The sequence below is a fragment of the Oryza sativa genome, chromosome 1 (genome assembly GCF_034140825.1).
Source record: "Oryza sativa Japonica Group chromosome 1, ASM3414082v1".
NCBI lineage: Eukaryota > Viridiplantae > Streptophyta > Magnoliopsida > Poales > Poaceae > Oryza > Oryza sativa.
Window position 1 is genome coordinate 12,534,637 of NC_089035.1, and position 16,675 is coordinate 12,551,311.

The 16,675-nt window shown below is 46.4% G+C and overlaps 1 protein-coding gene, 1 long non-coding RNA gene and 1 other non-coding gene across 4 annotated transcripts; 2 read left to right on the forward strand and 1 right to left on the reverse strand.

The window, feature by feature from the left end:
- The first annotated feature begins 377 nt into the window (after positions 1-377).
- On the forward strand, positions 378-7,045 carry LOC107280837 (uncharacterized). 2 transcript variants are annotated; one of them, XR_010740375.1, is made up of 3 exons: positions 781-925; positions 1,196-1,260; positions 6,596-7,045. It is a non-coding gene; the product is annotated as an uncharacterized protein (transcript). The 2 variants fall into 2 exon arrangements; XR_010740373.1 differs by lacking the exon at positions 6,596-7,045 and having other exon boundaries at positions 378-925; positions 1,196-1,484.
- Positions 7,046-8,623: 1,578 nt separating this feature from the next.
- Positions 8,624-12,956, forward strand: LOC4327001 (peroxidase 1). The gene is made up of 3 exons (XM_015771672.3): positions 8,624-8,994; positions 11,789-12,223; positions 12,317-12,956. The coding sequence occupies exons 1-3, from the start codon at positions 8,758-8,760 to the stop codon at positions 12,716-12,718; spliced, it is 1,074 nt and encodes a 357-aa protein (XP_015627158.1). The 5' UTR covers positions 8,624-8,757; the 3' UTR covers positions 12,719-12,956.
- LOC107280183 (uncharacterized) lies at positions 8,794-11,872 on the reverse strand. The gene is made up of 2 exons (XR_001543847.3): positions 11,737-11,872; positions 8,794-11,309 (listed from the first exon to the last, which is right to left on the reverse strand). It is a non-coding gene; the product is annotated as an uncharacterized lncRNA (long non-coding RNA).
- Positions 12,957-16,675: the final 3,719 nt, after the last annotated feature.

A 16,675-nucleotide genomic window follows, 5' to 3' on the forward strand; every position in this document is an offset into this window, starting at 1 on the left:
ATCAGAAATTTTTTCCCATGAAGCTCTAAATATGGTGCAATGTAGTCAGGGCATCCAAAAAAATAAAGAACATTGGATGAAGTAATCCCATCAACCAGGGGCGGGCCCACTATGTATTCATGGGTATTCAGATGTATACCCAAGATTTTTGGAAAAAAAATAGGTATATATACTATATAGTTCATATAGGTATTAAAAAAATAAAAAGAAAGCTTAAACTGCTTATATTGGGCCTTGTTTCCCCATTTCTTCTCTATTGGGCCTAAATTTTTCACTCCCCTCCCTCTTTCCTCTCTACCTGTGGTCTAATTGGGCCACATATCAGCCCATTTGCAATTTTCCCCCAATTCCCCACCCGCCTGGCGCCTTGGCCACCCAAACCTGCAAACCCTAGACCACAACACAGCAGTACAGCACGGCGACGGGAGGAGGCGTGCGGCGGCGTGACGTGCGGCGGCCGGCGGGGGCTGCGTGCAGCGTGCGGCGGCCGGCGGCGGGAGCCGTGGCGGCGTGCGGCGCGGCCGTGGCGTGCAGCAGCGTGCGGCGCGGCCGCGGCGTGCAACGGCGCGGGCGCGGCGCCGGCGCGGCGGCGGCGACGGCGACCGGTGAGGCGGTGAGCCGCCAAGGCCAAGGCGCCAAGCCCGTGACCGGCAGGCGCACCGTGACCGACGGGCGACGGCGTGCCGCGTGCGGCAGCCGGCGCGGCAGCCTGCAGGGGCCCAGGAGGCAGCCAGGCAGGAGGCTGCTCCAGGCCGTCAGCCGAGCAGGAGCAGGCGCTGCACAGCTGCAGCCTGCAGGTCGGCGTCCGCCGTTCCACGCTGAGGCCCGAGGCAGCCGGCGGCTGCGCGCTGCCGCTGCGGCCGTGCGGCATCCTGCTCGCCGGCGACTGCCTGACCTGCAAATTCCGGACAAGCACATTAGCACAGTGAGTGACTAAACTCCGGACAACGGGACAAGCACAAAAATTCATTGATTTAGACATTTAGTATTTTAGTGTAGTTGCTTGCTTGCTTGCTTGCTTGATTTAGACATTTAGTTTGTAGGATTGTAGTTGACTAGTTGCCTATTTGAGTATTTGAGTAATTGAGTATATTGGACACTGGACAGTAGTTCATAGTTCATACCATATTAGCAAATTTGTAGTATTTTAATGATTGTTTGGTTACATTCATTGAAAGAGAATTCTTTTTGCAAGCTAAGGACAAGGACATCATCAATTATTTCCAAAATATCAAGCGTCGAAAAGTTAATATCTAAATTGTAAGTTTTCTTCCTAACTTATTATTTTCTATCATTTTTGTATTCCATATTTTGACACTTTGATATGTTTGGTATTAGTATTTCTATAAGTTAAACAATTTCTAGTGATGATCAATTCTATCACTGTGTGAACTAATGATCAATTTTATGTTCTATACGCTCTAAATTATAATTATTAGTGTATCATAATATACAAGCCCATTTTTTGGCTTTTTGGTGTATGGACATTTTTTTACCCCTTCCCATTTCGAATACCCAAGTTTAAAAAGCTGGGCCCGCCACTGCCATCAACCTATGATTTATATTGTTGTAATTCGCTTGCTCAACGCATGCATGTTCCATCAAATTTGGCGACTCAGTTGCAGTTAAGACGATTCACAGGGGTAATATCCACACAAAATTCAGGCAAGGTTATGCAGTTCCTTACAAGGATCTAGGTGCCTGAGGCTGAAATTAATCTGCGCACGAATCGGGACGTACGAGTGGTGACCCATCGGTGGCCGCGCTGGCAGGCGACGGTGGCGGCGGCATGGCCCAGCAACCGCGCGCTCTATGTGCGGTCCGTCGGCGAGGAGGTCGAGGACGAACACTTCCGCACCATATCTTTCTTCCCCCCGCCGACGTGCCTCGCCAGCAGCGCCCAAACTTGCGCGAGGGGAACAGCAAAGACGTCCACGGCCACCAGGAGGAACTTCGGCAGACGGCCGTTCCAGACTTCCCCTACCCGGCGGCGTCGAGGGCACGGACGCGGCGACGGAAGATAGCGCGAGTCCGGGCGAAGACATGCCGCAGGCGACGAGATGCTCGGCGAACGCGACGTAGATGGCGATAGAGCGGTGGCCGGTGGCTGTGGCGCGGGTGCCGCGTTCTGAGCAACGGCGAGCGAACATGACGTGGCTCTGGCTCTGACGTATGCCGCGGAGGAGGACGGCCGCCGATGCGTCTCCTGGCGACGCTGAGGAGGTCGATCGAGGCTACCGACGGGCACGGGCTTGTGGCTACGTACGTCTCCTGGTGGCGCTGTTGGCCAATGGCCAGGCGCGGAGGGAGCTCGCCGCCGCCGATGGGCTCTGAACCTCCGACTGACTTGAGGCATGTGGACGAGTCTACTGGTGGCGAGGATGAGGAGGCCGCCGCCAATACATCTCTGCCGATCTGGCCTCCCATACAACCTGTCGCAGCTGAGCCCAAACGTCGACGAGGAGCGCCTCGCCACCATCGCGCGCGCCGGGGGGGTGGGGGGGGGGGGGGGCACACCATCTGGACAAACTTGCGGCGGAGAGCCCCCCATCCACTCGCCGTCGACGTCGAGGGCAACGACGCGCGCGGACCGCGGACGCGGCTTGTGGCGACTGGCGAGCGAACAGCCGCCCGCCGCCGCCGGAGACGACGTGCTCGTAGAGCGGTGAGCCGATGACAATGGCGCTTGCGCTGTGTCCTGAGGCGCGGGGAGCACGATGACGCTTTCGCCCTCGGCCGGCAGCGAACGGAGTTGACGAAGAAGGCGGTGGCGTGGTGGTGGTGCACTGGTGCGCGAGAGGATGGCAATATGTTTACTACTCCTACTCTCCTAGTCTCCTGTGCCTTTGTGCTGTGGGGCGGTGGCGATATAACAGGTCCTTCAACTGTCAAAACCAGTGCAGACAAGGCCACTTAGTAGATTGGATGACGGTTTTGGCTGACATGACCACCATGTGGCTGGTTTGACTAGGTATTTGTCCTACGTGGCAGTTTGATCAAAAAAATAAAAATTATGGGGGGAAAACATGTCACGTAAATTATAAAATAATTAAATAATGGTGGGCCCACATGTCAGTGATACAACATCATCTTCGTCCTCTCTCACCCTTTCCTCCTCTTCCCAATCTTTGTCCAGGTCTCCAACGAGGCAACGGCCGCTGTCCGGTGGGGGAGGAGCTAGGCGACAGTCGCAACATTACCGAGCTCAACCGCCACGGGACCTCCGTTCCCGCCTCGCCGCTATGGGCTTCCTCTGTCCCCGCGCATTCGTCCTCCGTGGAGTCGCCTCGGAGTCACCTCGAAGCCGCTGTCTTACTCCTCTCCCATGCTTGGAGGCTACGACAAGCGCAGTGGAGGTGGTGTCGGCAACAACGGATTTGGACTTGGAGGAGCTTGTCAGCCTCCCTGCCTCCTCCATCTCCGCGCGGTGGAGCTGGTGTTAGCGACGACAGATTTGGACTTGGATGAGCTCGTCGGCCTCTCCGTCCCGCTCACTGGCCCTCCCTACCTTCTGCCTCTCCACACACACTCGCGGGCCTCCCCGCCCCCTAGCTGGACGACCCCAGTGCTTCCTCTCCGCGCGCTCTTCGGCCTCCCCGTCCCCTCGCCAGCCTACTCGTTCCACTCGTCAGCCTCCCCACGACCTCCCTCTCCATGAACGCTCGCCGCCCTCCCCTCCCGATGGCTACTGTTCCCTGGGGTCCTTCTCCCCGCCGTCCGGCGGCCGCCGCCCTTCTCCCTCTCCGTGTGTGCTCACCGACGAGCGAGGGGGCTCGAGGAGGAAGAATGGCCGGGAGGGAGAAGGGAGAAGGAGCACACTGTCGTCCGTGGAGATAGAGAGGAGGGTGGGACCCACTAACATGTGGATCCCACTTTTTTTCTTTTGCTGGACCCACATGTGGGCCCTACATTTTTGTTTAATTTTTACTTTTTTTGTATTTTGCTTCATGTGCCACATCACCGCCACATAGGACGAGGACCAAGTCAAACCAGCCACGTAGGTGCTACGTCAACCAAAACCGCCATCTAAGCTCTCGAGGGACCTCGTCCACACTGATTTTGATAGTTGAGGGACCCGTTGTATCTGGTATTGTGTTTTAGTGACAAAATTGAAATGGAATTAAAGTTAAGGGTGTGTTTGGATAATGGGAAATGAGGGGTGGGATTGGGATTGGGAAATGAATGAATAGTTAGGATTAAATGGAAGGGGGAGAATGAATGATTAGAATTTAAATATGTCTTTTGATGGGTGGGAAATCATTTCCCTATCCCATTTGCCAAACATGGCCTAAGGGATATCAAATGAACTTATTCTAAAGGAAAATAAACCAGGCCTAGTTAGACTGTGGGCCGGTAGCTTGAAGTAAAAGAAAAGGGAGGACATCTGGGCTGTATTAGCGCTGTAGGTAAAGAAAGAGCCCATGTGCTGTATTTTCATGTTTGGACTCAGAATATTTGTACGAAATCTAGGGAGGTTGTTAGATAGGGCAGTATTTTTGAGGTTTTGAGTTGACTTCTCATTTGGAAAATTGTGAGGAATTTTCAAGGGAGGGATATGAAGCTGGATCCAATCATTTGAACTGTATATATATGTCTAACTAGCAAGGTGGCTCGCGTAGATTACGCGGCTAGCATTATTATATTTTCTGAACTAGAAAAAATACCCACGCGTTGTAACAGGTGAAGGCTATTTTAATATTGTTAAAGGCTATTTTAATATTATTATTGTTCACTGTGAAAATTCAGTTGGATATATATTTTCTAGAAAATCACATCAAGTTAGTATGCGGGCTTTTTTAAAATAAATTTCTTATATGGCTATTTTTTAATTCCAAAAGCGAACAAACTTAAAACCCGACTCAAATACGGATATGTATTTCTCCAAAAGCAAACGGACTTAAAAACCGACTCGTACACAGATAGTAACAAAGTACAGGCAAAAACATCTTTAATTTTTATAATAGTAGAGATTTTGAAAATGTCTAATTGTATTTATATCTAAACTCTAAACTCATCTTTCGATATTCTTTATTTAGGATGACTTACCAAAGTACCGGTAAAAACATCTTTAATTTTTATAATAGTAGAGATTTTGAAAATGTCTAATTGTATTTATATCTAAACTCTAAACTCATCTTTCAATATTCTTTATTTTTTTTCATTTCAAATTTCAATTACTTCTAAATTAAATTGTATTTCTATATGGACTCTTGATACTTCATCTTTTTTTTTAATTTCGAGTTTTAGTTCATTGTAAATTGTATTTCTATATGGACTCTAAACTCTACTTTTAATTTTATTATTTTTATTCTGAATTTTAGTTCATTCTAAATTCCTATATGGTCTCTATACTATTATTCTAATATTTATTATTTTTTAATTGTATTTCTATATGGACTCTATACTCTTCTTCTAATATTCTTTATTTTTTAATTCCGAATTTTAGTTACTTCTAAATTGTATTTCTACGTGGACTCTAAACTCTTCTTTCATTAATCTTTTTTTAATTCTGAATTCTAGTTATTTATAAATTGTATTTTTAATTCCTTATTTTTTAATTCCGAATTTTAGCTATATTAAATTGTATTTTTTTATGAACTCTATTTTTCTTTTTCTCCATATGAGAATTTTTAGACCGTGAGAACAAACGTGGAGGCTCTTTTTTCTATTACTTTAATAAGTTAATAGATTATTAATTTGCATCTACCAATAGTGTATCTGTACTTACATTGAAGCAATGAATCGTACTAAAACTCATGATAGCCCTAGAGTTAAACTAGCGGGTGAATAGCTAATTTAGTCCCTCAAGTTTTACCGAAGGCTCAATTTGATCCTTCACGTTTCATTTTATCCACATAACTCCTCTAAATATTTGTTTTGGTTTGAAATCATCCTTGGGCCCACTTAATATGCCATATGGCTATTTCTAGTTAATATTTCTATTAGAAAATATCCCTTTTGCCCTTAATTTGTATATAACTATATACTAGAAAACAAAAAACCAAGATGAATAAACAACATTATAGATGTACTTCCCATTATTTCAATATGTGCACATGAAACTTAAGCAATTGCTACCGTATACATTTTCTAGTACATAATTTATTTTCGTTTTACATAATTTACTATGCATTATCTATAAAAAAAATCAAGCATGCAATTTTTCTCTTATATATGTGATTGATGAGGGTATAAGTGTAATTTATCAAGAGAGTTGTTGGTTCAAGGATAAGTTTGAACTAAAACAAACTTGAAGGACTAATACAGATAGATTGAAACATCAAAGACTAAACTGAGCCTTAGATAAAACTTGAAGGACCACTTTGGCTATTCACACTAAACTAGCTATATCCACACAACAGTGACAACACATCTCTCGATGAGAAGAAAAGCCAAAGTGATCAGTCAAAAAGCACAAAAGCTCTGAGAAATATTGTGAAAGTAGAAGTGCATATGCGCTGCTTGCAAGTGCCGAATAACTCCTTTCATCCGAGAAGAATATGCCCGCTCTTTAGCTTTTGTTTGTCCATGCATCCATGAAGTACTGATTTTTATCAAAGCTAATGAAATGATTGATGAAATTCGATGAATGTAGGACAATCACATTAATGGATCGTACGTACTGGATGCAGCTCATCTGACGTAAGAGGGATGTGAGTCATTCACAGGCGAGGCTCACTCTCATAGACCCACATGTCAGTGACACACGTCTCTTTAATGTCGGATATCCTGTTAGGAGGCGAACCGGAACTAAAGATGATGGTGTGATCCCTTCGTCCCGTTGAAGTAATAAACCGGGACTAATAAGCCACTTTAGTCCCGGTTCGTTTTGAAACCGGGACTATTGTGGAAATCGGCCAACCCTTCAAAGACCTCTTCTCCAGTAGTGGATGAGTCTTACTCATCTCTTAAACTTGTATGCTAATTATGGCAGTATTGAGAAAGCTCTTTCTTAAAGGAGTTCAGTTTGTACCTTTAATCAAGTGCATATGGTAGTGTCATTTTTCATAAAGAAAAAAAGAGAGAGAGAACTTTACGTTCCAAAGTCCTTGATTAGTTCACTGCTATAGGGGTTGAACTGAATATGGTTACATATCTGTTTGTACGAATATGATCATAGACACATGTAAGCCGTCTATGATACACAAAATGGTATGTGGTTCACAAAACATGTACAGCAGAATTACCAAACGTAATAATGTCTTGTGATAGACGGTCGCTAGCTGCAAAATCACTTTAGGACTAGGTGGAACATCTGAACAAGCTACCTTTTGATGTGAGCTAGCACCCTAAACTATTGAACTAGATATTTAACACCTTAATTTTTTCCTTCCTTCAAATAACCCAGGCCCCAACAGGTTTTGCTGAGTGGCTGATCTGATCAATTGGGAAATGCATGCATGTACATGCTAGCTAGTGTAGGGCTATCTCGATTTCTACAGGTGGTTCCTTAGAACATCCGCCTATGTAAATCCTATTAACATGAACGGTAGCTTAGGAGCGTCACTTGTGAAAATCCCTGTGTATATAGATGTGGCCATCCCTGATAATATGTTTATACATGCGTTTCTTGACCCATTTTCTCTTATGACACTACTACAGAAATGCCATCAGTGCCGGTTGGGAAATAATCCCCATAGTTGCAGATTTTCCCAACTGGCACCAAGATGATGACACTGATGACCCCATGTCATGTCGGTTCAAAAACGATACCTTTGATACGTACACGAGCCAAAGAAACCGGCTTGATGCATTGAGCCATCAAGCCGATCCCAAATCATACCCAAAATCGCAAAATGATGCCTCAAATCCATGAACACATTAATAATCCCTAGAAAAACAACACATCTAGATCAAATCCGAGATAATCAAATATGAATAAATATCAACAATAAGGAATCAAACATGAACAAACATCTAGATCCGCTAGCTAGCCACCGACGCCGTCACACCTCTAGCCGATGGCCACACCTTCACACCGACGGTCGTCACCACGCAGCTGGATCTGCGTCGCACTTCCAGCCAGTGGCCCCACGCCACTGGATCCACGTTGCTGAGGGGCGAGCACCGCCACGCCCCCAGAGCCTGCGCAGTCGAGAGGTGTGGGCCACCGCTTACCACCGAGAGAAAGAGAGCAAGAGAGAGAGACGGGCTCAAGAGCGAGAGAGATGCGAAAAGATAAGGTTGGGGGAGAGAGAGACGGCGCGGCTAAAAATATCTCTCCATCCCTCGTGCGGCTTAGCTCTTTTTTTTCCGAATTTTTTTCAAAAAGCCGACACCCAGAATATATTTTAGGTGTTGGTTTTTAATTAACCGACACTTATAAAATGTAATAAGTATTGATTTTTTATTTTTAGCCTGTGGATGTAGGGAAAACACTAAAAATAACGATTTTAACTATTCTGGCACATATAGTGCCGACCTGTATATGTCTTTCTGTATTAGTGTGAATGCAGTGCAGACTGTTTTTTTTTTTTTGCTGCTTGTGTAGTTCTTGAGTACATATTTCACAAAATTTTTTGAATGAGATAAACGGTCAAACATTTACTAAAAAGTCAATGGCGTTAAATATTTAGAAACGAATGGAGTATTTAACACCAAGGTTCCTCTTTAGTCGTTGTATGCATGACTTCTTTTTATCAGCTGTCCGATCTATATAAACTCGATCCCTAGGCTGCTGCGGTGCTGCGGATCAGTGTGGCCAAGCAGAAGCAGCACACACGAACACTCGAAACACCGCTCCTGCTTCAAATTCGCATGGCTCCGAGAGGCAGCTACTGCAGGCGGGTGATGGGCGTGGCCGTCGCCGTGGCGGCTTGCGCGCTGTGCCTCCTGCCGGCGACGACCAGCGGCGCGCTCCGCGTCGGGTTCTACCAGAGCAGCTGCCCCAACGCCGAGGCGCTCGTCCGCCAGGCCGTCGCCGCGGCCTTCGCCAGGGACGCCGGCGTCGCCGCCGGCCTCATCCGCCTCCACTTCCACGACTGCTTCGTCAGGGTACCTACTACTGAAACCCAGCTAGTGCATATAGTAGTATAATGCAGAAATTATTGACCACCATCTCCATGAATATCTGTTTGTATAATGTTTATAGAAGCACATGCATATACGTATATGCCTGCAAAATGTCTGGCTTGCAAACGGGAAATAATCGACTTATGTTTGATGTGCTTAACTTTTTTCTTAAGACAATGTTTAACTAAACACTTGAGAACAGCTAGCCCAGATTTTCCCAGTTGGGGAACCAAAATAAAACACTTATTTTGTTAATGATGATTAGTTTATCTACTTTTCACAAATTAATCCTGAAGATTTGAATTTTCTAATATGTTGGCGATCTGCATATTTGCCACATTATTAGAAACTGGATCGAGTAAACATCTACCCAACTAAACTTATTCAGGTCTATGCTCCATCTATGCATAGCTCATAAAAATACTTAAATTGGAAAAGAACTCAACAATTTTTCAAAATAGTTCTTTGCAAGTTAGTTTCCATGAATCCTTACATGTGTGAGGATCAATATATGCACGGTGAAAATGGACTTGTAGGGGGCTTTTGACATCTCTCTCTAAATCTGTAATTGTCGTTTGTGTTGCTTTTCAATTAGTTTTACTAATTAATATCATGTCTGCCTTGGGCCTTGGCTAGCTTATTTTTATGCTTCTCCGTTGCTAACTTGAGCTTAATTACCTCTTTTCAACCATGCATCCCTCAAGCGATCTACCAGCAGTATTGATTTTTTTCATTTACTTTTCGTCCCCAGAATGCATGAATTAAGCTATTAATTTAAGACTAAGACCACCAGCAAATATTCAAGTACTAGTATTTAGATTTTCCATAGAAAAGATATATTTGTCATCACACCAAATTAAATTAAGAACTACACGCAAAAAAAAAGAACTTTGATTCCATTGTATATTTAACAAAATCTATCGATATACTTTTGAAAAAGATAATGCTCAAACATGTGTCTAAAAATGAAGACATTAAAGAACAATTAAAGAGACCCTGGTCATGCTTAATGAAAACCAAAAAAAGGTAGAGTTGTCTCTGAAGACAAAGGGAACAAAGTAAAAAGCCATAAAAGAAAAGCTACCAAAATCAGAAAGCATAAGTGTATATAGTTACAGAATCAAAGCAGCTTTCTTTCTTTCAAGGGAACCGCATATACCCTGCTTGCAATGGGTGACAAACAAAAAGCCTCCCAGGCTCCCATTTGGCGAATCTCAGTATGTTCCTTTCGTTTCCTCAATCCCCATTGATCCTTCATTTTTTCAGGTGTCGTATTAACATCCAGTACTGCTTGACACTGGCAGTCGTAAATATGTACTCCTTAGTTTGATAGTATCAAAAATGGTATTTAACTCGTTGAATATCATATTTTGATGGAACAATAAGGTGTGATTTAGTTCAAGTCTTCAAGAGTATAATAAGGATGTGTTCGTTTGGCGACAGGAATGCTCCCTCTCGGCACACAAAATAGAGCGGCGAAATAGCGCATGATTAATTAAATATTTACATAAACAAACTTAAAAAATAAATTAATATGATTTTTAAGCAACTTTTCTATAGAGAAAAGTTTTTGCGAAAACCGTTGAGCAGTCTAGAAAGTAGAAAGTATATGCACCGAAAATGAGGAGACAGAAGAAGTTGAGAAAATGTGGTATAGACTACAACTTAAGATGTACTTTAGTCTATGTAGAGCTAGGCAACATATATATGACACAATAGGAGGTTAATGGCCGGAGTTTACAGCACGTGTATGTAGAGGAGTAATGTAGTTGACTATGTCACTAGGAGGTGGAAGAAGGGACGTGACATTGGATCTAACGATGCGAAACATGGACGGAGTCACAAATCAGGTTGGAGGAGCTTCTCGCTGAAACCAGAAATAAGCTAGGAGGTGGAGGAAGGGGTTGGTATGTTGTCCTTAATAAGAGCTAAAATCGATTGATTATTTGTTTTTTACAGCTATTTAAGGTTATAAACAAATAAATTAGCTATTAAAAAGTTGGAAAAATATTTTATAAATTTTCTAGTAGAAGATCGAGTAGGATAGAGGTGAAATGAATCTTCTAGTAATAATGCCTCAAAAAATTCTAGTCGACCTCACACAATAAAACAATAAGCATGTTAGTTAAACTGAGCATTACTAAAAACATATTAATTTGTTTGTTTGGATTACAATAAAGACGTAGACATGTACACATAGCTATATTAGTTAAACCGGGTGTCATCAATTTACCTGTTGATTTGAATATATAGTTGTAAGCTTCTTCAGTACTCCCTCATTCCATAATATGTACTCCCTTCATTCCATAATATAAGGTATAGTCAAACTTGGCACAGTCTATAATTTCTCATATACTATAAGGTTTAAACAAAATTATAACCATCTTAAAGTAAATTTAAATGTCAATCTAATGATATTAATTTTAGCAAATAAAATTTAATTTATATTATAATAATTGTTGGTCAAATGTTTTTATTTATGAATTTTGGAATATGTGCACACCTTATATTATGGGATAGATGGATTATATTTTTTAAAATACTTCAGTAATCAGTCAGTGCTAGAATTTACACAAGCATGTACTACCTACATACTCTCTCCGTCCCATAAAAAATTAACCTAATATTGGATGTGACACATCCTAATACAATGAATTTAGACATTGTACTAGATTCACTTTTTTCTGGGACGGATGGAGTACAAGATGAAACATTTTGAGTTACCTTTTTTTTTTCTTTTTTCTGAAAGAAATTCCTTCCTGTTACTGCAATGCAGGGGTGTGATGCATCCGTCCTCCTGACCAAGAACCCCGCCGGTGGCCAGACGGAGCGCGACGCGACGCCGAACAACCCGAGCCTCCGGGGCTTCGAGGTGATCGACGCCGCCAAGGCCGCCGTCGAGGCGGCGTGCCCGCGCACCGTCTCCTGCGCCGACATCATCGCGTTCGCCGCCCGCGACAGCGTCAAGCTAACCGGCAACGTCGACTACCAGGTCCCCGCCGGCCGCCGCGACGGCAGCGTGTCCAACGGCACCGAGGCCCTCCACAACCTGCCCCCGCCCAACGCCACGGCGCAGCAGCTCGCCGACACGTTCTTCGCCAACAAGTTCCTCACCCTCGAAGACATGGTCGTCCTCTCCGGCGCCCACACCGTCGGCCGCTCCTTCTGCGCCTCCTTCTTCAACCGCGTCTGGAACGGCAACACCCCCATAGTACGTCGCCTCGCCGCGCCGCCGTCGTCCATGGCGCCCCCCATGCTTTTTCGCAGTTACGCGGTGTGACGGTGCGTGCGCGTGTGTGTGCAGGTGGACGCCGGGCTGGACCCGGCGTACGCGGCGCAGCTGCGGGCGCTGTGCCCCACAAGGGACACGCTGGCGACGACGCCGATGGACCCGGACACGCCGGCGACGCTGGACAACAACTACTACAAGCTGCTGCCGCAGGGGAAGGGGCTCTTCTTCTCCGACAACCAGCTGCGGGTGAACGCCACCATGAACGCGCTGGTGACCCGGTTCGCGGCGAACGAGGCGGAGTGGAAGCAGCGGTTCGCCGACGCCATGGTGAAGATGGGCCACATCGAGGTGCAGACCGGGCGGTGCGGCCAGATCAGGGTCAACTGCAACGTCGTCAACCCGTCGACCTCCTCGCCGGAGGTCGAGCTGGCCGGCGAGGATCAGGAGACCGGAGGCGCCGTCGCGGCAAGCTAGCTAGCTAACCAATCTAATCATGCATGTCGGCCGTTGGATGCGAGTGATTTCCTTTAATTTCCTTTTTTTGACGTGCACGAACATTTAATTTGCGTGTACTAGTGTCGTCGTGTCGTGTCGATCGATCTTTCGTACGTGCATTTGCTCTTGGAATGTTTTAGGTCGGATTCCAGTGATGAAGAATAAGTACTACGTATGTACACGTACCATGTGTGTTTTATTAATCGTGCTACTAATATATTCGCTACTCCACAAAATATGTCTTATTTCACGTGCGGTCCATTTAAGAGGACCGCACGTGAAAATGAGCCTACTTTCACGTACGAACCTACTAAGAGGACAGAATGGAAAAATACCCACTCCTCTTTCCCTACTACCCACTTTAAATTTTTCCCACTTTCTCTACTCTCCTCTCTTCTCTTTTTCTCCTCTCCTTCCTCCCGTACACTTTCTCCACTTCCTTCCCTCCCGTCCTCTCCTCTCCTCTCCTCCCCTCCCCTTCCTTCCCTCCCCGACGGCGGCAACGGGGGTAGGCGGCGACGGCGGCAACAGCGGCGCGGCAACGGTGCATGGGATCCGGCGGGCAGTGGCCAAGCCCCGCACGGATCCGGTGGCCGGCCGGCCGCCCTCCCCTTAGGATCCCGCTCCCCTCCCCTCCCCTTCCTTCCCTCCCTAGATCCGGCAGAAGGGAGGGGCGGCGGCGGCGGTGTGGCCGGAGGGGAGCATGGAGGCCGGCGGCGGGCGGCACGGAGGCCGGCGGGAGGGCGTATCCATCAGCCGGCTGCGCGGAAGCCGCCACCGAGGGCGGGAACCGAGTGGAGCTGCATCCTCGGCCACCGCGAGGAGGCCGGATCCGTCGCCGGCGACCGCGGAGAGGCCGGATCCGTTGCCGGCGACGCGGAGACGATGGCGGCGGGCCTCGGGCAAGACGGCGACGACGACGGGGGTGACAGCGTTTTTATTTTTTTATTTTTTGTTTCGATTTTTTATTTTTCCCGTGCGGGCGGCTTAAGCGCCCGCAGCAAAATCACGATTTTGGCAGACACCTCGTTCTAGACAGGTGGAAGATCTGCACGCAAAAACCAATTCCAACCGCATGGAAAAATTGTTAGTCTACTAGTGATTGTCGTACTTTTTGCAAAATCAACAACAAGAAGTCCATGATTAAATCTTGACCGTTGGATATCGATCGTTCCCAAATTAGTTGGGCCATAACGGGGTTGTGATGGACGTTATATTTAGACTAGTTTGTTATGATGTCACGGTGGATTTGGAGCAAGACTTCACGCGAATGAAGAACGAACAGGGCAGAGGTAGAAGAAGAAGTGGTATGGAAGAGGGGAAAGATTGTATTGAGAGAGGTAATGTGTTTTGGTTTATTACAATTCATGCCCTCTCCCTATGTTTCTGTGGTGTACTTATAGCCTAGCACCCGGTCACAACCCAAACCCACTCTGGCCCATCAACTCGTGGGTTGAGCCGTATCACTCTCTTCAGTCGCACCTTGGGTTTGATGGGATTGACTTGATCCACAGTGGCGGTAGGAGAGCTGATCATAACATCCCCTCCCCTTTATAAGCAGCTTGTCCCCAAGCCGGAGCTGCTGGGAAAACGGGCATGCAACGCCACCACATCTTCCCAGGTTGTTTCGGTCGACAAAGAACTAGAAACAACTCACTTGAGTTGTTCTGGCGCAGCTGCTCCCTTTTTTGTTGCATCGACGTCGTAGCAAGACCTGCATTGGGACCAGTTCCTCCAAGTGCCCAGCTACTGGTAGACTTGCCAAAGCAGGGGAAGTAGACGGTGTGGCCTTGCTTAGCTAAGAGGTATGCACCATGGGGTGGATAGCGCAATCGACCGGCAACTCCAGGCAATATTCCACTGATCCTATATTCTCCCGCACATGAAAGGGACAGAAATGGTAGAAAACTTGTGATTAGTGCGCACCGCCATCGATGTCTGTCCAAAAGGTACAGAGCGCCAATCGCCAAACACCCCTAATCCCTAGGCAAAAACTCACGCTGAGAGCACTTGAGGTCAGGTTGATGTTTCATTCTCTATTGTGCCCGATGCAGGTGTTTACGCAATAGACTGGACACCACCTTGCATTCCTTCATCCACTCCTCTAGATCTGACATCGTACATGAAAAAATATCCCGAATACCAAAGTAGCATGAGGAATGCCCATATAAGACCATAAAGGGAGAAGAGCCCAATGCCCAATGATTTGTTGTGTGTACCAAAACTCCGTCAAAGCTATCCGGCGATACCATCTTTTTGGGCAAGCATGCACAAATGCTGTTGATTTACCCATTCCATTTGACCATCAGTTTGAGGATGGTACACTAAAATCATCCGCAGTTGTGTATCCGCCAAATGGAATAGCTCAGTCCACAACATACTGGTAATATACGATCTTGATCCAAGATAAGCCATGCAGCTTATATACATTGTTGAGATAAGCCATAACAAAGTCGAGTGCGGTAAAAAGGGTGAGCTAAGGAGATAAAGTGAGCATACCGAGAAAAACTTATCCACCACCACCAAAATAAAATCATATCCTGATGACAATAGCAGTCCTTCAATAAAGTCCAATGAAACAATCTGCCAGGCGTGATCAGGAATAGGCAAGAGTTGCAATAATCCAGGGTAACACACTCTTTTAGCTTCCGCATGTTTGCATATAGCACAATCCTCCACAAACTCACAAATAGATAGTTTCAATCCTAGCCAAGCGAATAACTTGCGCACTCGGCTATAAGTAACTTGTATCCCTGAATGACCAATTGCGCCTGTATGGGTACATCTTAGTGCTATCGGAGTATCTCATCTTGGCGGCCACGCTGCTCTGGGAGGTGGCGGCTCAGTCAGCGAAAACCCTAGCCGCCACCACCCCGTCTCCTCTACCTCTCCGCCTCACTATCACCTTAGCGTGCGGCCTCCTTGCGATGTTGTTTGGCTGGCGGTGTGCTTGGTGATAGGGAGGACTGGATCCATAACCACGTGTCTAGATCCAGCCGGATTCATTGCCGGCACCCATGTATCTAGACGATGGTAGGCCATGACATGGCCGCGAAGTGGCACAGGGCAGCGGCAAGGGTCGCACGGTGGCCCAAGCGGCCGCTGTGGGCTAGTGGCACGAGGAGAAGTAGTAGCGGCCAGTGGTAGATCTCAAGTAATTGGCAGTGCGAGCGGGCAAGTGGCAATGACACATTGTCTTCTTGATTGTAGGCTGACCAGTATGTTCTTTGTGGAGCTCCTCCCCTCCTATGGCTGGATTTCCTATTCTAGCCATGGGGAACTCTGGGGGAAGGGGGGAAGCAACGGTTGTGCAACGGAGGATGGCGGCTCGTGAACCTACTTGAGCTGTGGGTGGTAGGCTAGGCTTGGCGGCTAGAGGGACGATGTGGTGGTCTGGCTATGTAAGTTGTGCGGGGGGTTGTGTGGTTTTGGATGAAAATCATTAGCGAAATCCTTGGTTGGCCTTGGGTTGGCTTGATGACGGCAGCGCCCTTAGGCATCATTCCCCTCCTTGAAGGCGTCGTTATGGCGTTCTTTCTCCCCCCTACCAAGAACCCTACCCGTGCAATGATGGTCGTTGGTAGACTCCTACGTCGAAGCTCTGTAGGCCTAGCTATTCGGCAAGGCCTTCGCATTTTGGGTTTCAATCTTGGATGTGGCGAACGTCTAGCTTTCTTCGTTTTCTACTAGGTGAAGTCAGAGCTACTTCGTTGTGGTATGATGAAGCTTGGCAACACTAACACATTGTAGTCTTCTAGGGGTACTGGTGTTACTCGTAGGTAAAGTATTTTATACACCTAGGTACCATGGCACCTAGGTATATGCATGTAGTTTAAACAGCTATATAAACATGTGTCTAAAACTCTAAATTCGATACAGTAAAAAGTACTGTTAAGTACTGTAGTGATAGATCTCATCTAACCTGGCTCGTTTAAT

Bases quoted from the DNA above. Each gene is read 5' to 3' on its own strand.
- LOC4327001 (XM_015771672.3), top strand. From the start codon at position 8,758: ATGGCTCCGAGAGGCAGCTACTGCAGGCGGGTGATGGGCGTGGCCGTC. The intron at 8,995-11,788 runs GTACCTACTACT...ACTGCAATGCAG, and splicing joins TCCACGACTGCTTCGTCAGG to GGGTGTGATGCATCCGTCCT. The intron at 12,224-12,316 runs GTACGTCGCCTC...GTGTGTGTGCAG, and splicing joins GGAACGGCAACACCCCCATA to GTGGACGCCGGGCTGGACCC.